Source organism: Eschrichtius robustus, chromosome 1, assembly GCF_028021215.1.
Source record: "Eschrichtius robustus isolate mEscRob2 chromosome 1, mEscRob2.pri, whole genome shotgun sequence".
Lineage (NCBI taxonomy): Eukaryota > Metazoa > Chordata > Mammalia > Artiodactyla > Eschrichtiidae > Eschrichtius > Eschrichtius robustus.
Window position 1 is genome coordinate 87,891,599 of NC_090824.1, and position 24,258 is coordinate 87,915,856.

Genomic DNA, 24,258 nt, shown 5'->3' on the forward strand with positions numbered 1-24,258 from the left:
ATAAACCCAAGCACTTGGTAAGCACTTACTATCTGTAAGGCACAGTGCCAGAGGGTAGAGGGGACCCACATGAGGTCGAGGCTCTGCTCACCCCCAACATCTTAGGATTGGGTAGAGAGATCCCATGGAACATCGTGCTCTGCTATAAATTGATTCCAGGACTTTGCTGGTGGTGCAGTGGTTACGAATCCTCCTGCCAACGCAGGGGACACAGGTTCGAGCCCTGGTCCGGGAGGATCCCACATGCCGCAGAGCAACTAAGCCCATATGCCACAGCTACTGAGCCTGCGCTCCAGAGTCCGTGAGCCACAACTAGTGAAGCCCACGCGCCTAGAGCCCGTGCTCCACAACAAGAGAAGCCACTGCAGTGAGAAGCCCACGCACCCAACAAAGAGTAGCCCCCGCTCGCCGCAACTAGAGAAAGCCTGCGCACAGCAACTAAGACCCAATGCAGCCAATAAATAAATAAGACATTATTAAGCAAGACTAATCCATTAAAAAAAAAAAAAATTGACTCCAATATGCCCACCCACTGCTGTGGACATCCTCCTCACCTCCCGAAGGCCTGCACCCCACCCAGACCACTCAGACTGTCCTCGCTTCTCTGTCCACCCTATCAAGATGGGTCTACCTCTAAATTGGGAGATTGGGATTGACATATACACACTACTATATATAAAACAGGTAACTAATAAGGACCTACGGTATAGCACAGGGAACTCTACTCAATACTCTGTAATGACCTATATGGGAAAAGAATCTTATAAAGAGTGGATATATGTATATGTATAACTGATTCACCTTGCTGTACACCTGAAACTAACACAACATTGTAGATCAACTATACTCCGATAAAAATTAAAAAAAAAAAAATGATGGGTCTACCTCCTCGGCCCAAGGCCTCTGTGCCTCCTACTGCCTGCCTGCAGTGATGCAGACCCGGAGCCCAGACCCTAACTCCAGAGATGCAGAGAACCAGGGTACTGAACCTTGAGCCCAGAGCATGAGGCCCCACTGCCCTCCTCAGCCCTGCAGTCCCCTCTCCCCCTGGGGGTCCATGAAGCCATAGGCCTCTCCTTTTAGCTTTCTGCCAAAGGCTGGGGCTGGGGGTGAACAGGTCATGACATCAGGGTCCCGGAAGGGGAAAAGGAGGATTCTTGGAAGAGGGGGGCTGGGAGGGCTGGGGAGGGCAGGGCGTGGTGGCCACAGGTAGTACCATTCAGGCAGCGTGGGCTGGAAGGTGTGAGCTCTGCAGACACCACGCCTTTGTAAACTTCCACCCGTCCTCCGTTCACTAGCTCCCCTAAGGCTCACAGCAAATACGTACATGACGGATTAATAACTCCCCATCTAGTCATAAACCAAAGTCCTTTGCCCACAGTGTTACCAAAGCAGGCTGGAATTTTTCAGAAATGCATTCCTGAAAAGAGAGACAACGTAATGTGGAGAAGGGGCCCAGGCTCTAGACTCAGATGGTCCTCGATTGGGACTAACTACACGCTGGCTGGGTGACCTCAGGCGAGTGTGTTAACTTCTCTGAATCCTGGCTTTTCCTAATCTATAAAAGAGAGGAAGATAGTAACACCCATCCCCAAGAGCTGTTGTGAGATAATTGGTATTTTAAAAGAAACTGACACACAACTACTTTCCTTTCCTGCCCACCATGGAAATAAAGGAGAGTCACTATTTTCCTCCTCTCCATTTTCCAAATTGTTTTCTGATGTGGTTATGTTGCTTCTGTTTTTACAGCTCTGACTGAGGCCAAAATGATATACCAGAAATGGCACAAAATGTACAATTTGATAAGTTTTGCCGTGTGTTTACCCCATGAAACCATCCTCACAATCAAGGTAATGAACACATCCATGAAACCCAAAACTTTCCTCATGTCCCTTTCTAATGTCTCCCCCAAGCCCCTCCCCCTCCCACCACGCTTTCCCCGGGCAACCACTGATCTGCTGTCATTATCAACTGGTTCACATTTTCTAGAATTTTATAGACACTTATGTAGTATGGATTCTTTATGTCTTGCTTCCTTCACCAGCAGTTATTTTGAGGTTCACTTATGTTTTTGTGCGTATCAATAGTTCATTCCTTTTTACTGTCGTATCCCATGGAGTGCATGCACCATGATCCGTTTATTCATTCACATATTGATGGACATTTGAGAAGTTCCCCAGTTTTTAGCTATTCCAAACAAAGTTACTTCATTCAAGTATAAACCTTAGTGAGGCCCAGGTTTTTCCTTCTCTCCGGCAGGTCACTGTTTAAAAATGAATTTAAAGCAGTCCAGGTGCATCCAGTTCAACCAGGCTTTTTATAGGAGAACCTAGAGAGAGCAGCTGCTTTAACTTCTCTGCCTCCTCCTGCATGTTCTCGATTTCACACGGTCCTTGTTCTCCTTGATCGAAACAGGGCCCCTCCGAGCCCCTTCGCCTAGTTGAGGGTGTGAGTGTCAGCTGGCCTCGGTTTCATCCATCACGGTGAGCCCAGGGGTGGGCAGCATGAGCTCAGGTCAGCCAGGGGACTGCCATCATGGGAGAGATCCTCCTCCTTCTCCTTTTTCCAGAAAATAAAAAATGTTTTTAATATGTAAAAAAGAGAGAAAAATAGACAGAATATAAACCACAGAAATGGAGACCAGTTACTACCCAACAGTACCTACACTCCAACCTTGCATTCATTCACCAGATTTTTATTGGGCACCTGCTAAGGGCCAGTCCCTGGGGATACAAAGGTAAGCAGATAGTCCCGTGGAGCAGGATACAGGAGAAGAAAGATGCAGGGAGAGAGGGGGTGCCTTGTAACAGGGGCGCCTGGTCTGTCTGCAGGGGCCTAAGGGAAGCCAAGGGGTGTGGCACAAGCAAGAGGCCAGACAATTCAGCTGGGCCGGGCCACAGGGGCTTGCAGAGCACAGAGCAAGCTGGTGGTCTGGACTGCAAAACCCTAGGCTTGCTTCCCGCTTGTCGACATTCCAACCCCAAAGTCCCCTCTTCTTCTTTTCTTTTTTCTCTTTTTTCAGTGTCCTGGAAATTTATTAATCTTATCCCCAGTTCTATTTTAAAAACTTTTTTTTATTGAAGTATAGTTGATTTACAATATTGTGTTAGTTTCAGGTGTACAGCATAGTGCTTCAGTATTTTTGCAGATTATATTCCATTATAGGTTATTACAAGATAATGAGTATAATTCCCATGCTATAGAGTATAGCCTTTTTCCTTATCTATTTTATATATAGTAGTTTTTAATCTGTTAATCCCATACCCCTAATTTGTCCCTCCCCACTTTGGTAACCACAAGTTTGTTTTTTTTCTGACTCACTCAATTTCCACTCCCAGGCGAGCCGCCTGAGCTGGGGCAGCACACATGAGAACTCAGGCCTGGGGCTTGGCTCCCAGGGCACAGATTCCAGAGGCCCCTCCACTAGGCTCACTGTTTCCTCCTCCCCCATGGAAGCAGGTGATAATCTCACTGTTTTGTATGAGTCAGTGGGTTAACTAAGTGTGTGAAGCACCTCCGGGCCTGGCATTTACTAGGAGCTCCATAAGTGTTTAGAGACGGCCCTCTGGGTGCTAAACAGCCTCGCCAGGGTATGGGCCCCCTGCCTTGGTTCTGTGGCATCTTGTTACCAGGCTGATGGGGTAACGGGTTTTTCCCTGCTCCTTCCCACCCACTCCACCCTTACACACACACCCCCCCCACACACACACCCTGTTTCCAGCTGCTCTTTGCCCAGTTAAAGATTAGCCCAGCCCCCCTCATTCCTCCACACCTTCAGCCCAGGATCCTCCCAGCGCACCTGGCCCACCCCAGCCCCTCCCTATCCTTTACAAATATACCTGAGGACAAACAGAGCCTCAGACTGCCTCCTGCCCTCTGCTCTGCACTCCCAGGTAAGGGTCTGGCTCCGCTGGCTGTGGGCTCTGTGAGTGCTGTGGGCCTGTGTGGTCATGGTCTCCCTGGGTATGTGTGTGTGTGTACTGAATTGGTACCTGTGCCTCTGTGTCTCTTTGTGTGGGTGACATTCGTGCACACGCGCGCGTGTGTCTCTCATAAACGCAATGTGGGTCTGTGTGCTATGTGTCTAGGTGCCTGACCCCACTCCTGGGTCTGCGCTCTCTTCTTGAATTAGAATTGCATTTACAGCCTCTGATGCGCCAGGCACAGGGGTTTAGCTGAGGGTCCAGGAGATTGTGTTAGTTCCCTTCCAGAGTCACCAACTCCTACCCCTCAAGCACCTTGGCCTGAACTGGGGAGAGACAGTCCAAGGCCTGTCTTTTTTTTTTAAATTGAGGTATAATTAACGATAAGGTTAGATTAGTGTCAGGTGTACAGCAGCTTGTACCTTTCGACCCCCTCTACCCATTTCACCCAGGTCCCACCCCCTGCCTCTGGCAACCACCCATCTGTTCTCGGTATCTGTGAGCTTGAGGGGTTTTTTTGTTTGGGGAATTTTTTAGGTTCCACATGTAAGTGAGATTATATGATACTTGTCTTTCTCTGTCTGACTTATTTCACTCAACATAACGCCCTCAAGGTCCACCCATGTTGTCACAAACAGCAAGATTTCATTCTTTCTTGTGGCTGAATAATATTCATTGTTTATAATATACATTTTATCCATTCATCTGTTGATGGACACTTAAGCTGTTTTCATGTCTTGACTATTGTAAATAATGCTGCAATGAACATGGGGGTGCATGTATCTTTTCAAATTAGTGTTTTTTGTTTTCTTCAGATAAATATCCAGAAGTGGAATTACTGGATCATATGGCAGTTCTATTTTTAATTTTTTGAGGAACCAACATACTGTTTTTCATAGTGACTGCACCAATTTACATTCCCTTTTCTCCACATCCTCGCCAACACTTATTTTTTGTCTTTTGGATGACAGCCATTCTAACAGGTGTGAGGTGATATCTCGTTGTGGTTTTGGTTTTCATTTCCATGATGATTACTGATGTTGAGCACCTTTTCATGTACCTGCTGGCCATCTGTATGTCTTCTTTGGTAAAATGTCAGGTTCTCTGCCCATTTTTTTTTAATTAATTAATTTATTTCTTTATTTTTGGCTGCGTTGGGTCTTCATTGCTGCGCGCAGGCTTTCTCTAGTTGTGGCGAGCAGGGGGTACTCTTCGTTGCCGTGCTTGGACTTCTCATTGCAGCGTCTTCTCTTGTTGTGGAGCACGGGCTCTAGGTGCGCGGGCTTCAGTAGTTGTGGTGCGTGGGCTCAGTAGTTGTGGCTCGCAGGCTCTAGAGCGCAGGCTCAGTAGTTGTGGTGAACGGGCTTAGTTGCTCTGCGGCATGTGGGATCTTCCCGGACCACGGCTCAAATCTGTGTCCCCTGCATTGGCAGGGAGATTCTTAACCACTGTGCCACCAGGGAAGCCCCTCTGCCCATTTTTTAATGGGATTGTTTTTTTTCCAAGGCCTGTCTTTTCTCTTTCTTCCAAGCCAGATCCTGGCTGGCCCTAAGGTTTCCTTTACCACTCCCTCCCCAACCCTAGTCCCATGGATCTCTTCCATACTTATTACTCACTAAGGGGAAGAAGGAGGTGACAGGAAGGACCATGGCATAGCTCAGAGGCTGACCTCAGCTGAACATTTCTTGCATAAGTAAAAGCCAGTAAAAATGGGTGGCTCAAAAGGTGCCAGGGGGACTTCCCTGGTGGTCCAGTGGTTAAGGCTCCGCGCTCCCAATGCAGGGGGCCTGGGTTCGATCCCTGGTCAGGGAACTAGATCCCACATGCTGCAACGAAGATCCAAATAAATAAATTAAAAAAAAAGGTGCCAGGGGCCTGTCTTGCAAGGGGCTGGGGCTGTTGTAGTACAGAAGTGTGTGCGTGTCTGTGTGTGTGAACATTTGTGCCTCTATGTTCGGCAACCATATGAGTACCAGAGTGCCCTCATGTCAAGTAGTTGGTCTGTATGTCACATATGATATTCTGATTTGTGGGTCAGAAAAAAAAATTAATTAATATACCACATTTGCACTGGGTCCATTCTGGAGTTGTCCATCATGACCTATGCGCCAGCCCCAAGCAAGACAAGGCCAGCCTTGGCACCAGGGCACCTCAGAAGCTCCATCCTATGAGAGCACACTTATTGGCAAATGACAGATTGGCTCAGCCCCCAAGTCCCCTTCCAGTCCTGGTGGGAGGAGACAGGAACAAGCAGCTTGGATCAAGGAACGTTTTCCATTCACTTGTGCCAAGGGGGTAAAGGTCTTAGGATCCCCTGGATCCCCCAGAGGCCCCTACCCACCAACCCCATCCTCCCTGCTCTGGGTGCACTGATCTCTCCAAGCCTCCCTCCCCACCTTTATGCCAGGAGTCTACACAGGGACAAGAGTCCCTAGGGACTGAGTACTGTGACCTGACACATGGTAGGCATGCTACATGAATAATTAACATGATTGAAATTGACCCAAGTAGAAATGAATTAATAGGGGGCTTCCCTGGTGGCACAGTGGTTAAGAATCCGTCGGCCAATGCAGGGGACATGGGTTTGAGCCCTGGTCCGGGAAGCTCCCACATGACGCGGAGCAACTAAGCCCACACGCCACAACTACTGAAGCCCGCGCTCCTAGAGCCCGTGCTCTGCAACAAGAGAAGCCACCGCAATGAGAAGCCCACGCACTGCAACAAAGAGTAGCCCCCGCTCGCCACAACTAGAGAAAGCCCGCGCGCAGCAACGAAGGCCCAATGCTGCCAAAAATAAATAAATAAATAAATTTATTTTTTAAAAAATGAATTAATACAGGATTGTGAGTCTGGGGGTGGATCTGGTGGGTCACGTGTGAGGGTGTAGGGTTCAGGGGTGCATAATGCTTTCATGTCTCCGCCTACCTACCATATGAATGAACCCAGTGCATCCGCTCAACACCCTTGCCTGGCGCCTACTCAGTGTCCAGCTCCATAGTGAGTCCCAAGCTAAGCCACAGGGAGCAGTTTTATCCCTTTCATCCCTTGAAGGGTCTACGTGTGTACATCCCTGGGAGGAAGAAGGAGAGACAGATTTAGATTACAGTAAACTAAACTTTACCTGTTGACTCACAGGTGTTCTTTTTGTCACTCCCTGTGCTTGCCCCATAAAGATGGAGCCAGGTAAGTACTGCAGCGGGAGGCTGTAGGGTGGAAGAAGGAAGAGAGAAGGAAGGGGAGGGTGGTGAAGGCAGGGGCAGTCAGTCAGTCACATCTACTGCAAGCCAAGAGTGTGTATGTGTGTGTGTTGGGGGTGGTGGTAGGGTTCCAAAATGAAAACAAGCCCTTAAATTTTGTAGTACACTCTACAGTTTAAGAAGCATGCCCACACATCCTTCATTTCACTAGATCTTCAACCTCAGGAGTAAAACAGGCAGGGGCTCCTCCTGCGTACACATGAGCTCTGGGGAAGTTAGGGGTCACGCTCAGGGTGAGGCCCTGGAGGTGTGGCTGGGTCTGGAGCCCTGAACACAGCTCTTGGCAACTGTGCCATTGGCTCCCCTCACAAGGAACAAAAGACCATGCTGGCCCTCAAGAAATATAAATCTCAGACTTCCCTGGTGGGCCGGTGGTTAAGATTTCGCACTACCCCTGCAGGCGGTGCGGGTTTCATCCCTGGTCAGGGAAGTTCCACATGCTGTGTGATGCGGCCAAAAGAAAAAGAAAAAAGAAATATACATCTCATCAAGGAGGCGATTCTCACTAATGGAGCACTTCAGAACACCCAGGACCACGCAAATTAGTTACTGCAAGAATAAGCCCTCTGGGCCAGCAGCTGGGCAGTGAGGGCAGGCAGGACAGCCCAATCTAAGCAGACTTCCTGCAGGAATGCGACACAGAGTCAAGCAAGAGAGAGTTCCAAGTGGCAGGAGACATGAGCAAAGGCTAAGAGCTGGGACCAGAAGGTCATAAGCAGGAGCCAAGAAACAGCTGAGGATCTGAGTAGAGATTGGGCTGAGAAAATGGGATCGGGGGGAGGAGGCAGAGGGGGAGACTGGGTGGGGCCCGCCTAAAGGTGGAAGTAGAAGAAACAGGGTTTTCACTGCAGACGGCTCCCTTAGTGTTAGGGAGTTTGGCCGAGGTTGGGAGGGCAGACAGCTGGCTCTTGAGGCTTGTTGGAGGAGGGGGGTGGGAGGTGGGCACAAAATCAGCACCAGGAGGAAGACAGGATTCTCACTGCAGAACCAAATAACTAAAGCTATTTCTTTTTTTCCCTTCCTTTCCCACAGGTCCAAAGGATAGAAAGTTCCCCAGCCGTCTCCCCTTTTTCCTCCCCGCTGCCATGTCCCCCAGACCTCCAGCCCCTTCCTAGACCCTCAGGGAGCAGCCACAATGTCCCCCAAATGCAGAATAGGGAGACCTCAGCCCCAGCAGGGCATCACAGCGCAAGTTCACCCACTACCGGCGGCAGCCTTCTCCTCTGCTCCTCTCCTGTTTTCCCATCTGTCTCTCTCCTTTTCTCACATCCCCTCCCTGCCCCAGCAGCCCATCCTCTCTCCTGCTGCTTCCCCTCCTGTTCCATGCTTCTCTGCATTCCTGGCTACTCACAGCCTCCCTGGATAGCTGGCTTGCTCCCAAATCGCAACCACACTGCAGGGCCCCAGTGACCTGCCTCTGCCAGAGAAGGGAGGCTGCCTGCCCTCCTCCCTGCTTCCCCCTCCCCCAGCCCCCACTGGCTACCACCAGCAGACCCAGCTCCTAGGCCCGGAACTGGCCCCACCACAAAAACAGTCATAGAAGAGGCAAGCAGGGTGGCAAGTGGCAGTTTCCAGGCATCACTGAGCCTGGATGGGGCAGCGGCAGCCCTAACTTGGTCACAGGAAAGTCCCCTAACCATAGAGCCTGCCTCTTCCCCACTGGTTATAAGCCCTTTTCAGGCCCTAGGCGGCAGGAGCAGACTGGGGAGTTATCCACTCCCCAGATTAGGGCCATAGCCCCAGCCCTGCTCCCCCGGGGCCCCAGGTCCCCTGTGCCCAACACCAGAAGCAAGGTAGCGTCTCTACTCTTCCCTAGGCCTGTGGCAAGAGGCAAAGAGACTTCTCTGGCCTTGGGGCCTCAGGAGTGGTTCCAGCCAAGACAGAAGGTTAAACCACTTTTCCCAGGACTCTATTGGCTCAGGAAATAAAGCCTTGATTTTACTTTCTATTCTTCCTGGTTTCTTGAGTCTGGCACTTTCTCAGGGACAGGCATGGGCTCACATGTACTCCCACAGTCACATACACACGACCAGGCACATGCACTCATACACATGTATCTGTGCACACAGCAGGCATGTATAGGCGCCCACCCATGCACATGTATACAGACATAGCTATCTGTATGTAAATGCAGCACATAGCCTTGTACCTGCATACACTACCTGCATAGAGAACAAACACATCCTTACCTTGTCACCTCCTACCTTTGTCTCCTCCCACCCTCCAGCTGCCTCTCCTTCTCCTTGGCTCCCGCAACTCCCCTCACCCTGCCTCCTGTCTCCTCCTTGCCCCTGGCCCTCACTGTGCCCCTCTGTAGCCTCCCCCAGCCCCACGTTCACTTCTAAGTAGTCAGCATGGCAAAACCTCTAATCACTCTGCATGGGTTCCTGGGTGAGGGAAGAGAGAAGATGAGATAATTCTGCTTCTTAGTTGCAGATAAAATAAACTGAGGTCCAGAGAGTGGGAGTCATATCTCAGCTCAAGGAATGGAACCCAATGAATCTAGGTTCCTCCCCTTGTGTCTGCTCTGTGCTCTGGCTTCATCAAGGCAAAAGGCCCAGGGCTAGGAGCAGTCACTTGCTATCCCTGTCTCCTGACCTCCACAACGAGCCCCTGCTAGTGCCCAGGAATCCTGAGTCCCCTAGAGTAGGGGCTGGAGAGGGGAAAGGGGAAGGGAGACGGAGAGTTGACTGCAGGTAAGATTGGCACTGACCTCTGACTCTATTATTGTTCATCTGGCTCATCTGTTCATCACAGGGGCCCTGCCATGGTGGCGGGCATGGTCACGGCCCTGGCTCTGGGCACTGCCATGGTGGTGGGCACCCCCCCGGCATGGCAACCATCCTCCAGGTTCCCACCCTGAACCAGGGCACTGTCCTATGGGGGGCCACCCCCCAGGGCCATGTGGGCAACCCCCTGGTCCACATCAGTGAGGAAGCAGAAGAAACAGGACATAAGAATGGAGAGCATGACCTGGCATGGGGCCTGAACCAGAATCTTCTGTATCTAATAAACAGCCTCCTGGAGGCCATGTTCTACTCTTAAAAGAGCCTATCTTCCTTCACATCCAAACTGGCACTCAGGGGGCCCAGTGGCCTCTGAGTTCCCTAGTTGTGAAAATCGGCACCCAGTCAGGCATTCTCAGTAGTGTCCATAGCATATGGTTGAATAAGGTCACCCCTCCTTTTGTTTTCACTTCTGCCCCACCCCCCATCAAAGGGTCTCAAGTATGGTCTCATCACATCTATCCCATCATATATACCCAGACCTGGTGGGCCTTCCAAGGTTCCATCTTACATGCCTCACCCTACAGATCAGAAGCCTTCAATGGATCCCTAACTCTCCAGATGTTATTTCTCACTATCCCCTGAAAACACATAGAAATTTCCAGCCTCTTAAACTTTGCACAGTTTCCCCACCACCACCACCTCCACCTCACCCCCAGGTCAGGAATGCCTTCCTTCCAAGCCAGCTGAAGCTCCACCATCAACATGAAGGCTTCCCTAAAGCCCATTAGGGATGAGTGAGGTCCTCTCTGTCTTTGCACACTGCCCCCTCCTCTGCAGCTCCTATCGACCATCACATGGGCCCAACCACACCCTACCCAATTGGCATCAATTAATCGGCTGGCTTTTTATCTCTCTAACCAAACTAAGCTACTCAGGGCAGGGCCACCACTTCTACAACTCTAGACTCTCCCACCCTCATGCCTACTGGTCTATGCCTCGCACACGGTTTGCACACAGTTTAGGGATACCCATAGTCCAAACACTTCTGGGTTCTGACTCTCTCCCCAGCCCCATGCTTCAGCCAAGGCACCTACCACACACACAGAGAGCCTGCTTACTGTAAAACCCCTTCTGCCCATCCAAATTCCACTTCTGGGATCCTCTCCGCTCCCCAACTCCCAGGCTTCTCACAGGGCCCATATCTGTTCTAGAGCTGTGGTAACAGCCCTCTAGCCAGGCCTCTCCACCGCCCATCACACCGCCCCTCTCTCACAGCCATTCCCTGACAGGGGAAGCAGCAAGCGCCCTGGAATGAGTGACTATTGGGTACCTTCCAGGCTGAAGTGGGGTGGTTGTAAAAGAGTTGAGGCTTCTCTGAGTGTCTCTCTTGTCCCTCTTCCCGGCCATACTCTGCACTTGAATAACAGAATCCAGGCTCCACAACTGAGGGGCGCAGACCCAGGTCCAGACCAACGTGAAGACCCAACTTGAGCAGGTGCCTAGCCTTACTGGGAAGGAAAGAGGGGACGCTGAGCGGAGCCGAGAGAAATGTGAGTCTAAAAGTAGCCCAACCTGTCAACCCCTCAGCGTCCGGAGCAGTGAAGTGCCGGCTTGGAGCTGCTCCCTCTTTGGGGCTGGAAGAGTCTGCGTTACAAGTTATGAGGCTCTTTACACGGTGCCTGGGGTCGCGTTTCCTGGTCCCTCACGGGAAGACGGATGCCCCCCAGGAAAGGCCGGTGTGCGAACTACTGCACAGACTCCTAACAGCAGATCTCAGACTTGGCCTGAGTACAAGGGCCCACAACTCCCGCCCGGGGGTCTTAAAGACAGCGAGCCTTCCGGCAGCGGCGCGGCGGGAAGCCTCTGTCCCCGCCCCCCGGTGCCTCGCCCATTGGCTGGGCTCCTCGTCGGCCCCGCCCAGCTATCGACCCGCTTGGCGTCGACGCGTGCGCAGGAGCCCGCCGCCGCCGCCGCCGCCGCCGCCGCCGCCGCCGCTGCCGCTTCAGCACCAGAGCCCGGACAGCGGCGCCGCCCACGGGCATGGACGGCGGTAGCGGCAGCGGCAGCAACGATCCGGCTCCCGGCCCGGGTCCGGAAGGGGAGCAGCGGCCCGAGGGGGAGCCTTTGGCTCCAGACGGCAGCTCCCCGGACAGGTAGGGGCGGACTGCTCCGCAGACCCAGCTCGCAGACCTTCCCAGAATCCCCGCCCCAGGTATCCCCAGTAGCCGCCATATGTCGTCCCATTCAGTCCCCAGCCCCTTCCAGAGCCCCTTCTGGGGCCTCCAGACTCCCTGCCCCCTGGCCACGCCCTCATTCTGCCGGGTCAATTTTCTCTCTCCCGATAGCCCCTACTGTCAGCCCCCTTAGCCCTCACCGCCCCCAGGACCTGCCCCACCCACTGTTCCTACCTTTCCTCTAAGGCCCCAGTATCCCCAGCCCCTCCGGCCTCCAGAGCCCCTCCCTCTAGGCCCTGCCCCCGCGTCTTCTCTGTAAGCCCCAAGCCTGCAGCAACCTCAGTCCGGGTTCCAGCGAGTCAATGTGGTCGAGGGTGCGCGTGTACTGTAGACGGGAGACTCTCCAAGGTGTGTCCTGGGGAGAGGGCAGACACTCGGCCTCCAAGCTAGGGTCTGTCTTTGTCCATCACCGTCTGTCTCCAGTCTGCCCCACATGGCCAGCTGCGCACGTGTAGGCTCGAGTCCCCACGTGTGGCAGCCACCTGCACTCTTTGGAGGCGCTGCGTGGGCAGGCTCTGAGGCTCAGGCTGCGGTCAGTACCGTCCCTGAAGGAGCACCAGGCTGGCGGGACAGAAGGAACATCTTCCCGCTGAGGGCCCAGATCTTGGTGCCTCTCCTCTCCCTTCCTCCACCATATGTGTGAGGGAACAGCCCAGCCAGGTAGCAATATGGCGCAATTTCTGTGCCCTGCCTGGTCTGCCGCCCCCAGAATCCCTCACCTGACATGACACTGCCTCTCTCTCCTGCCTGGACTGAAATAGGAAGCGTTCTTTGGGGGCAAAAGCAGAGGTGGACACATTGTCTCCAGACTGCCCCAGTTAAAATGTGCATTCTGTACCTGAGTGAAGAGGAGACCCCACAAGTGGAGGGAAATGTTTTCTTCCCTCTATGTTGACACATCAGCCTGGGTAGATTTAGCCACCTTTCAGTCTGAAAGCCACAGAACTTTCTTCAACGGGATGGTACACAGGTTTAATGTGTTCCCGGGACCAGGGGGCTGCCTGGGACTATGGCTTGACCAAAAAGCCAAGTATGGACAAGGCAGAGACAGTGACAGGACAGGGCAGGGGCCAGGAGCATCCCTAGAAGGGGCTGGAGAGTCATTTGCTGCCTTGGATATTTTGCCAAGGATCAGCCCTGTCTGGTCTGCTCACTTCCCCTGCACGTGGGGGTCATACTTGGGCACAGGAATCACTTGCTCTCTTCTAGCAACTCCCTGAGACCTCTGGCCCCTCTCTGCACTTCCCCAGAGACCCTGGACAAATCAGGCAAAGGGATTCATTTCAATCCAAGAAACAAAGATACATTCCTGCTGAACTAAGTAGCACTCTGGGGAGTGAATAAGGTAGCACACACACACACACACACACACACATTTACTAATGCATTGACAACAGGGCAATTTGAAATAGTTCATTCTTTGTGTTTTTAAAATTACCTTTTTATTTTCCTAGTGGCGTGAATTGCTCCCTCATCTGTCCTGGCCACTCCGCAGGATCACATGGATGTCCATATGGCTACGTGTCTGTGGACTTGGGGGCATGGTTAATACACATGTACATTTTCCGCTCACGGGGCTCCCAAGAGAGGTGTCTGGGGCACTATTAGCCAGGCCCTGACTGCTGTGACTTTGGCCATGAGTGAGGCCTGTGTCATCACTTTCCATTAACCTACCTGCCTGCCCCAATCACTTAGCTTACAGACCAGTGGGCCCAGGCAGGTGGCCCAGGAAATTGCTCATCCCAGTCAGAGCCATGGAACTGAGAGGGTGAGAATGAAAGCCCCCTGGGGAGGCAAGGCGTGGGGTGCTTAACTCATACTATCACTAGGTCTCTAGAGGGCAGCAGGGGCTGGCAGGAGAAAGCTTTTATTCTGAGAACAGTTTGGCTCTTCTCCTTGGGAGGGTCAAGACAAACTCCCGGTTCTACAGCAGTCGGAATGTGGAAAGTTTCAAATTCTGCCACATTCACAATGATGGGCACAGTCATGAAGGGTGAGATTTGGGAGCAGCTGATCCTAGGTCCCTGGAGAGGAATAGAAGGGATTGAGAGGAAGGGGCTGGGACCAGGGAGACCCCAGTAGAAGCAAACCAATGGTGGATGCTGGAATCCCCCTTGAACAGGAGCCTGCTAAGGAAGGGGGTGGCTTATGAGATTTGGTAGACTGGTGAAGGACAACTGGAGTTCTTGTTCTCCGCCAGCACGCCCTGGAGTGCTGGCTTCCCTTAATGAAAAAGAAACTGACACTCCAAGTGGGGGCCTGGCTCCTAGGATAAGCCCAAAGCTCAGTGAGTGCTCTAAGACCATGCGCAGCTGAAATAGGCACCCTGGCTGCCCCACCCTCCTGACTGCGGAAAGCAGGCCCTGCTCTAAAGAGGGAGACCAAGACTAATGGGTCACCTTCATGCCTTCAGGATCCAACCCAGACCAAGCACAGTGCCCAGCATGTGGCAGGTGCTCAATAAAGACCTGCAGAATAAAAATCTTAAAGAAGTAGATGTCCACACTTATACACATGAACCCGGGTCATTTTTCCAGCTTCCCTTTGGCCCATGGTGATGGGCCCATAAGCTATTTTATCTGCAAGGACACTGGTTGCTGTGTCATTGACTTTATGGGGTCATCTGAGGTCTTGCTTGAGAACAAGTTTAGTCAAATTCCTATTTTTCTAAGTGTTGAGTTAGTAAGAAAAAAAAAATCAGTGGTTTAAATCATGAAACAAATTCTGATGCTGCTTCTGGATAACAAAAAGAAAAGTACTTATAATTATATATGTAGTGAGATTCTCAAGGTGTGAGAAGTTCTCAAATGGAGATATATTATCTGAGGTGCCTAAAGAGGTCAAATTGTAAATATAAATACACTTCTTAAACTACACACTCCCTGCAGCACTGAGTGTGGGAAGAGGCAGGAAAGTAAATGTCTTCCACATGCCAGGCTCCACGCCAGGCACCTCACATGTGTTACCTCAGTTAATGCCCATACTAAACCTGAGAGGGAGGCGTTATCATCGTACCCTCACTCAGCAGACAAGGATGCCAATGCTCCAAGAATTGTGTGTCTTTCCCAAGACCCCAGAGTTAAAGGATGATGGAGCCAGGATCCCACCTCCACTGCTCCCCTATTTTAGTCCAAGCATGAGAATTATACCCCACCCCCCGACTGTCTGCCATCCAGCCTTCTGGGAGAAAGAGGAGGAGCTTGCCTATTCTTTCCAGTTCCTCTACTTGGTCTCTGGGCAGAACCCAGCCTCTGTGGGCAATGTCCACTTGCCACCACAGCCAGGACTCTGGCCCACGGCCCCTTCAGCAGTGCAGCAGGCAAGACTGGAAGCCAGGGTTTGCTCAGCATAGACTTGGCTCTCCCATGGGAGCTATGCAAGTTGTAGCAGGCGGCTGGAAGAAAGGAGACTCGCTGGAGGGCCCAGAACCCCTTGGGAACCCGCCATGGCCCTCAGGCACTCTGTTCTGTGGCCATCTTCTCCTGTCCCAGGCCTGGCAATCCTGCCCCTGGGGTGGGACTCCACCTCTGCCTGCACCCAAGGAGTGGGGCTGGGTCCATGCACAGAGTGCTGCCCTCGTGCGTAATTTGGAAAGAGGAATCTATTGCTGACTCCTCCCTGGCAAGTTCCTTGGGGGTCCCAACTCCCTCTCCCAACTGTGCACACCGTTGCAGAGCAAACCTCCTGCCCCAAGGCCCAGGGTTGGTGAAAAGGCAGTGGTTGCCTCTGCAAAGCTTTCCCTGACCCATCCCCGCCCCCGTCAAAGTTGGGCCCTCCTCTGGGCGCCTTCAGCCCTGTGTGACTTCCCCTCTCACAGCACTCAACACGGTGGCCCCTGCATATCGCCCACCTACCATGAGTGCCTGGAGGACAAGGACCGGGCTTTATTCATCCTGGCACCACTATTAGCAGCCCATCCAGCACTCAGCCTTCACTCAGCAAACATCCCTGGGGCACCTTCGGTGTGCAAGGTGCTGCTCAAGGCACTGGGGACACACAGATGAACAAATGCACCAGGCCCTGCTCTCCCGGAGCTCATGTTCCCTAGGAGAGACAGGCAGTAAACATGGCAATATATAATACAATGTCCAGTTGTGGAAAATGCTAGGAAGAAATATAGAGTAGGTAGGGGGATAGGAGTTGGTGGATGATTATTTAGAGAGGGTAGTCAGGGAGGGCTTCTCTAAGAAGGTAATGGTGTGAGCCGTGCAATTATCTGGGGAGGAACATCCCAAGCAGAGGGCAAAGAAAGCTCAAAGGCTCTAAGGTGGGAACAAAAGTGCAGCAGGTGCTCAATAAACGTCTGACAAGAGGATGAAGAGACAACTACAGCAGAAAGAGCACAGGGCTGCAAGTCAGAACTGGGTTCAAGGCCCAGCTCTTCAGGGCTCACTGAACCTCAGTTTTCAAATCTATAAAAGAAGGAAAGTACTTCCCCTGTGTGGTTTTTAAAGGAGTAGATAAGATCATATGTGTTTTGAGGTGCATGGGCAGATGAGTGAATGAGACAGTGGACCCCAAGAAGTAGGCTGGGGGTGTAGACCCAGAGCCTCCACCCTCCTTGCCTCTCCCCAGGCCTAGGAATAGAACAGCCTGAGCCCCGTCAGTCTCAGCTCACTGAGCAAGGCTGCTGCACGGTGTGGACCACCGCTGTCTCCCACCCCCTTTTTCCCTGCCTCCTCTCTCCCCAGGTCCCAGAGCAAGGCTGTGGCCCCTGAGGCAAGCCCAGAGAGAAGCTGCGCCCTCCACAGCTGCCCCCTTGAGGACCCTTCCAGTTCTTCGGGACCCCCACCAGCAACTTCCACCCTCCATCCTGTGGGCCCATCCAGCCCCTTGGCCCCTGCCCACTTTACCTATCCCCGGGCACCACAGGAATACCGGAGGGGCAGCTCCCTTCCAGGGCTTGGGGACCGGGCAGCGCTGTGCTCCCATGGCTCTAGCCTCAGCCCTTCCCCAGCCCCCTCACAGCATGATGGGGCCTGGAAGCCAGCATCTGTGCAGCACCACGTGGTCAGCGTCAGGTAAGGAGGGGTCCAGCAGCCTGCCAGCTGCCCTGGAAGGTGGGGCAGGGCTTAAAAGCGGGGTCGACCGCCCCCGGGCTCTGGACTCCTTCACTAGGAGGCAGCCCAGGATGTCCCCTGCGTCTGATGGAGGAGGCAGCCTGGATGGAAGAGGAAGGAAGTGTTGGAGCTTGGGAGTGGGAAAGCCTAAAAGGGTTGATGCCATCTTCCTCTATCCTCCACCCCCACCCCAACCTCCCACCCTACAAGAGGACTCTAGCAAGCGTCTTTTCTTCTCTTCCACAGGCAGGTACGGGCCTTCCAGATGCCAAAGAGGTAGGCCTGGGCCTTCTCTGGAGCCCTAGGGGTGACCAGGCCAGTGCCCAGTTTAGCCCCACCATCCCTTGTTGGTGGCTTCTAAGCTCACGCACTCCCTGCCATCACACCCAGCGCTAATTCATGTGGGATCTCTTCCTCTTTCCCAGCTATTCCCAGCTGATTGCTGAGTGGCCAGTGGCCGTGCTGCTGCTGTGTCTGGCTGTCATCCTCCTCTGCACCCTGGCTGGACTGCTGGGGGGCCAGCTACCCGATTTCTCCAAGCCCTTACTGGTGAGGGACCAAGGGGAGGGATGGGCCCCCAGGCCTGGCCACCTCAGCTCAGTCTGGGGCAGAAAATTGGAGTGGCCCAGCTGGGAGTGGGGTGGCAGCAGTGGGCTCTACAGAGAGAGCTGGGAGATGGTATAGAGGTGATCCTCGTGTCCAACAATCCAGGCAGGCAGGCCAGCCTTCCCTGCTCCAGGGACCCAAAGGGGCAGAGCCGAGAAGGGAGAAGGAGAACTCCCCCTCCTGCCGGCCTGATCTTCTCTGCCCTCCTCCCTGCAGGGCTTTGAGCCTCGGGACACGGATATTGGGCGCAAGCTAGTGGTCTGGAGAGCACTGCAGTCCGTCACAGGCCCCAAGAAGCTGCTTTCCCTTTCTCCAGACCTTGAGCTGAACAGGTAATGGGTTCCCATCTTTCCACTGTTGGGGGGAACCGGGGAAAGAATGAGGTCTCCAGAGAGCAGCCGAAGGCAGGTCAGAGGGCCTGGCACAGATTTTCTCTCTACCTCAGCTCAAACCCCCATACCACTCTGAGCCCCACACCCTGGAGCAGTGCCCAGGAGGGCATGGTCCGGCCTTGGAGGATGGTGGAGCCCCTGGAGGCCAGAGGGCAAGAGAGCTTCTTCTGTGGCCCCCCTGGTAAGCTGCAGCCTGGCCAGTCCTGGCTTTAATGGTGGTTACCCCCCTCCCCACCTACTAGAACAGGAGAGCCCAGGAGAACAAATTTGGGCAGACAGAAGGGGAAGGAGCCTGGCCAGTCACATTCAAGCCAAGGAAGTTGAGTTACAGCTGGGAGGATGAGGCAGGTGTCAGGTGCTCCAGCCAGGTAGGGGCAAGCTGGATGGGGGTGTGCCACAGGGGAGGGATGCAGGCCCAGGATCAGGCAGCCAGGCACAGGTTTCAGGCTCCTGAGAATCTAAACCTCATGTGGCCCTGGGTAAGCGTCTTCCCTTTGGTAGGCCCAGGACCTGGGGCCAAAGGGGTGAGCTCTGGGTGGTGTGTTGCAGAGAAGAGCTATGCACAGCTGGTGTTCATGTCCACCTCAGCGGGCAGCCTGTGGAACCTGCACGCCATCCATTCCATGTGTCGCATGGAACAGGATCAGGTGAGCTGGCTAGGGAGGTGCCAGGGGCTGGAGGGGAACCAGGGACACCAGGGACCTGAGCATAAGGAAATACAGCTGAGCCAGGACTCCCGGCCTGGACCAGGAGAGAGCATTCCCTGCTTAGAAAATTACTGCAACCCTGCTGAGAGGTTCTGGGTTGGCGGGGAGAGAAGAGTCAGCTGTTTCCAGAAGAGCCAAGACACAGGTGCTGGAAGACAGACCCTGCAAGAGCCTGGGGATTTTCGAAAGGTCCTGAAAAGGAGCCTCAAGAGCTGTTGAGGAGGCCCCAGCCCAAGGCCCCCAGTCCCCATCAACCCAAGCACTGCAGATCCAGTCATGCTAACTGGAGAACCATGTGCTATAACATCTGAAGAAAGTTTCGCTACTAAAAACAGTGTGAACACCACTAGGCTTAAAGAACGTGTGCTCTGGAGTCAGATTCAAGGCCAGCTCTAATACTCCTTGGCTGTGTGACCTCAGACACATTTCTCAACCTCTCGGTGCCTCGGTCTTTGTATATATAAAATGGGAATAATGGTAGTTTCCTCATAGGGGTGTTGTGACAATGAAACAAGGTAGAATTTGTAAAAAATATAGCATAATGACTGACAATAGTGATCTCTCAATAAATGTTACTGTTGTCACCATGATCTCAGGCCCAATGCCATACATCCAGCTGACGGCAGTACAGGGCCTCTGATTCCCAGGCTGGCATTCTCTGTAACTACACCAGCTATTGTAATGTCAGCATCAGGGTGGGTGAGAAAAACAGGCATGAGGTCTGAAAAAGAAACAGCCCTGTCCCTCACAAGGTTTAAGCAGACCAGTGGACAGAGATGGGGGCTAGGGTTTGGCAGTGACCCTGATCCTGGAATGTTTTGGCCTCCACTTTTCCTACCTGTCCAGTTCCCTGGACACTTGGCCCCGTTCCATCTGCAGCTGCCACTTCCACTCCTACTCCTGTCTCAGGCAGTGCAGAGTTGGGGTGTGTGACCTGCTGGGGCCTTTAGGGCAAGACCTCTCAGGCTGAGGCCTGGGGCAGCATTCCTGAGGCTTCTCTTTGATGGAGTCAAGATGTAGCTGCTGGAACCTGGGCCTGACCAGTCAGGTTTTGCTGGGCAGTCAAGATACCTCTCTGCCTCTGTCCTGCAGCCTGAAAGGAGGTGAGAGGGCCTCGGACAGCGCTGGGGAAACCTGGGACCCTGCACTGTCCCTGAGCTCTCTCCTGCTGTGTGTGTCCTATAGGTCCGCTCCCATACCAGCTTTGGGGCTCTGTGCCAGCGTACAGCAGCCAACGAGTGCTGCCCCAGTTGGTCCCTGGGCAACTATGTGGCCGTGCTCTCCAATCGCTCTTCCTGCCTGGACACTACTCAAGCCGACGCAGCCCGCACGCTGGCCCTGCTGCGGGCCTGTGCCCTCTACTATCACCGTGGTGCCCTGGTGCCCTCTTGTCTGGGACCCGGGAAGGACAAGCCCCCGCGCTGTGCCCAGGTTCCCACCAAGTGCTCCCGGAGCAGTGCTGTCTACCAACTCCTGCACTTCCTGCTGGACAGGGACTTTCTGAGTCCCCAGACGGCTGACTACCAGGTGCCCTCCCTCAAGTACAGCCTGCTCTTCCTGCCCACCCCGAAGGGTGCCTCCATGATGGGCATCTACCTGGACCGCCTAGCCGTGCCCTGGGGGCTCTCCGACAACTACACGTCCATCACTGGCATGGACCTGGGCCTCAAGCAGGAGCTGCTGAGGCACTACCTGGCCCAGGATACGGTGTACCCCTTGCTGGCCCTGGCTGCCATCTTCCTCAGCATCGCCCTCTACCTGCGCTCCCTCTTCCTCACACTCATGGTGCTACTGGGGGTGCTGGGCTCCCTGCTGCTCGCCTTTTTTCTTTACCGAGTGGCCTTCCGGATGGCCTACTTCCCCTTCGTCAATCTGGCGGCCCTTGTCCTGCTGAGCAGCGTCTGCGCCAACCACACCCTCATCTTCTTTGACCTCTGGCGCCTCAGCAAGAGCCAGCTGCCCTCCGGGGGGCTGGCGCAGCGCGTGGGCCGCACCATGCACCACTTCGGCTACCTGCTGCTCGTCTCGGGCCTCACCACGGGCGCGGCTTTCTACGCCAGCTACCTGAGCCGCCTCCCCGCCGTCCGCTGCTTCGCGCTCTACATGGGCACGGCTGTGCTGGCGCACCTGGCGCTCACGCTGGCCTGGCTGCCCTCCTCCGCGGTGCTCTACGAGCGCTACCTAGCGCGCGGCTGTGCGGCCCGGGCGCGCGGCCCGTGGGGCGGCAGCGCGCCCCGGCGACTGGCGCTGGCGCTGCACCGGCGGCTCCGCGGGCTTCGGAGGGCGGCCGCCAGCACCTCGCGCCTGCTCTTCCAGCGCCTCCTGCCCTGCGGCGTCATCAAGTTCCGCTACATCTGGATCTGCTGGTTCGCCGCGCTGGCGGCGGGGGGCGCCTACATCGCCGGCGTCAGCCCCCGCCTGCGGCTGCCCACGCTGCCGCCGCCCCGCGGCCAGGTCTTCCGGCCCAGCCACCCCTTCGAACGCTTCGACGCCGAGTACCGTCAGCAGTTTCTGTTCGAGCGGCTGCCTCAGGGCGAGGGCGGCCACATGCCTGTGGTTTTGGTGTGGGGCATCCTGCCGGTGGACACTGGCGACCCCCTGGACCCTCGCAGCAACAGCTCTCTGGTGAGTGACCCTGCCTTCTCGGCCAGCAGTCCTGAGGCCCAGCGCTGGCTGCTGGCACTCTGCCAGGGAGCTCGGAATCAGAGCTTCTTTGGGGCCCAGCCAGAGGGCTGGCCCACACTGTGCTTCGTGGAGGCCCTCCGGCGCTGGATGGAGAGCCCCGGTTGCGCCCGCCTGGGGCCTGGCCTCTGCTGTGGCCACTCGGGCTTCCCCTGGGTCCCCCAGCTTTTCCTGCACTGCCTCAAGATGATGGCTCTGGAGCAAGGCCCCGAGAGCACCCGGGACCTGGGAGCCCGCTTCAATACCCAGGGCGGCCTGGCCGCCCTGGTCCTGCAGTTCCAGACCAACTTCCAGTATAGTCCAGACTACAGCCAGGCCCACCACTTCTACACTGAGGTCAGCTACTGGCTGGCAGCAGAGCTGGGCAGGGCACCTCCCGGCCTGCGCCGGGGTTGGTTCACCAGCCGCCTGGAGCTGTACAGCCTGCAGCACAGCCTGAGCACCGAGCCTGCTGTGGTGCTGGGCCTGGCCCTGGCGCTGGCCTTTGCCACACTGCTGCTGGGCACCTGGAACGTTCCACTTAGCCTGTTCTCTGTGGCAGCCGTGGCAGGCACCGTGCTGCTCACGGTGGGGCTCCTGGTTCTACTCGAGTGGCAGCTCAACACTGCTGAGGCCCTCTTTCTCTCTGCCTCTGTGGGCCTCTCGGTCGACTTCACCGTCAACTACTGCATCTCCTATCACCTGTGCCCACACCCTGACCGCCTGAGCCGCGTGGCCTTCTCGCTGCGCCAGACCAGCTGCGCCACGGCAGTGGGGGCTGCAGCTCTGTTTGCAGCCGGTGTGCTCATGCTGCCTGCCTCGGTGCTGCTCTATCGCAAGCTGGGCATCGTCCTCATGATGGTGAAGTGCGTCAGCTGCGGCTTCGCCAGCTTCTTCTTCCAATCCCTCTGCTGTTTCTTTGGACCAGAGAAGAACTGTGGGCAAATCCTCTGGCCTTGTGCCCACCTGCCGTGGGATGCCGGAACTGGGGAGCCTGGTGGGGAGAAGGCAGGCCACCAACGACCAGGGCCAGTGGGAGGGGCGCCTGGGTCCTGCCCAGAGCAGTACGAGTTACAGCCCCTGGCACGACGCCGGAGTCCCAGCTTTGACACTAGTACCGCCACCAGCAAGCTGTCCCACCGGCCCTCAGTGCTCTCTGAGGATCTACAGCTGCATGACGGCCCCTGCTGCTCCCGGCTCCCACCAGCCCCTACCTCCCCAAGGGAGCTGTTCCTGGACCACCAGGCACTCTTCAGCCAGTGCCCAGCCCTGCAGACCTCCTCCCCCTATAAGCAGGCTGGCCCCAGCCCCAAGACCCGGGCCAGGCAGGACTCCCAAGGACAGAAGGCTGAGCCTGTGCAGGCATCACCGGAAGCCCCAGCCCGCTCCCCCAAGCCCAAACCCCAGGTCGCAGAGCCTCCTGATTGCCTCTGCTCCTCAGCCAGCACCCTGGAGGGGCTCAGTGTCTCTGACGAGACCTGCCTAAGCACCTCTGAGCCCAGTGCCCGTGTGCCAGATTCCGTGGGTGCCTCTCCAGAGGACCTGGATGAAACTGAGCAAACAGTACCTGAGCGGGGCCAGCTGAATGGGAAGCGTGACACGCTGTGGCTGGCGCTGAGGGAGACCGTGTACGATCCATCGCTGCCCGCCTCCCACCAGAGCAGCTCGTCCTGGAAGGGCCGTGGGGGGCCAGGGGATGGCAGCCCTGTGATGCTGCCCAACAGCCAGCCAGATCTGCCAGACGTTTGGGTGCGCAGGCCCAGCACCCACACTTCAGGCTACAGCAGCTGAGGGGGGCCCCGAGAGGCCGGACTGGGGCCCAGAGCCTGTCGGGGGTGACAAGGCAGGGGCAGCAGCAGGCTAGAGCCTGTTGGTGTTTCCTCACATCAGCGTGGAGGGGTCTCACTCTCCAGCTGCGGATTTTAAACCCTGCCAGATGATCCAGCCTTGGTAGGGGCTGCTGCTTCCTCCCCACATCTAGAGGATTCAGTGGTGGGGGGGGGGGCGCGGGGGGTGGTCTTTGGAGCGAAACGCCAAGCTCTCCTTGTGACCTGCTAAGGGCGCATCTGCCCCACAGTGCCAACCAGGACCCACCCTCTGGAAGGGGGAAGGCCACAGGTGTAGCTCCATGTATCAGGGGAGGCTGACCTGGCCCCCATGCCAAGTGACATGAAGTTCAGTGGGACTAAGGGACCCAGTCCTTGGGACCCTGCCAGGGCACCTCACCAACCAAAAGAGCCCTGGGAAACCTCAGCAGCCTCCTGGACCTCACACCTTTCAGGGGCTTTTTATCAGGACACTTCCTTCTCTTTGGGGATCCTCTCTGGGCCAGAATTGGGCTGGGCCCTCTGTCCTTAACTACCTGTGCCCCTCACACTCCTCAGTCTGACCAGGAGTTCGTCAAGGCCAGGCAGAGATGGCTGCTGGAAGTGAAGCAGGAGGAGGAGGAATGGTCAGCCTCAGAGCATCCCTAAATTGCTGATGGTCCCTCATGGGAAGCTGCATTGACATGGAAGGGGCCTCTCGCCTGTTAACAACCATAAGAATCCTTTACGTCCTGCATCTTTTAGTTTGCAGAACACTTCCACACCCGTCGTGTCCTGGGAATCTCACCAGTTCTGTATGGGGTAGCCTACAGTTGGTCAGGTCCTTTTGCCGCCAGTTTACAGGTAAAGACATTGAGACTAGG

At 55.1% G+C, this 24,258-nt stretch overlaps 1 protein-coding gene across 1 annotated transcript; it reads left to right on the forward strand.

Moving 5' to 3' along the window:
• Nucleotides 1–11,949: 11,949 nt before the first annotated feature.
• DISP2 (dispatched RND transporter family member 2) lies at nucleotides 11,950–23,360 on the forward strand. The gene is made up of 8 exons (XM_068535462.1): nucleotides 11,950–12,062; nucleotides 16,835–17,164; nucleotides 17,450–17,479; nucleotides 17,629–17,752; nucleotides 18,026–18,141; nucleotides 18,255–18,382; nucleotides 18,751–18,848; nucleotides 20,094–23,360. Exons 1-8 carry the CDS (start codon nucleotides 11,950–11,952, stop codon nucleotides 23,358–23,360), a joined length of 4,206 nt encoding a protein of 1,401 aa, XP_068391563.1.
• Nucleotides 23,361–24,258: the final 898 nt, after the last annotated feature.

Coding starts and splice junctions, on each gene's coding strand:
- DISP2 (XM_068535462.1), top strand. CDS start 11,950: ATGGACGGCGGTAGCGGCAGCGGCAGCAACGATCCGGCTCCCGGCCCG. Junction 17,165..17,449: donor CACCACGTGGTCAGCGTCAG/GTAAGGAGGGGT, acceptor TCTCTTCCACAG/GCAGGTACGGGCCTTCCAGA. Junction 18,383..18,750: donor CTTCTTCTGTGGCCCCCCTG/GTAAGCTGCAGC, acceptor GGTGTGTTGCAG/AGAAGAGCTATGCACAGCTG.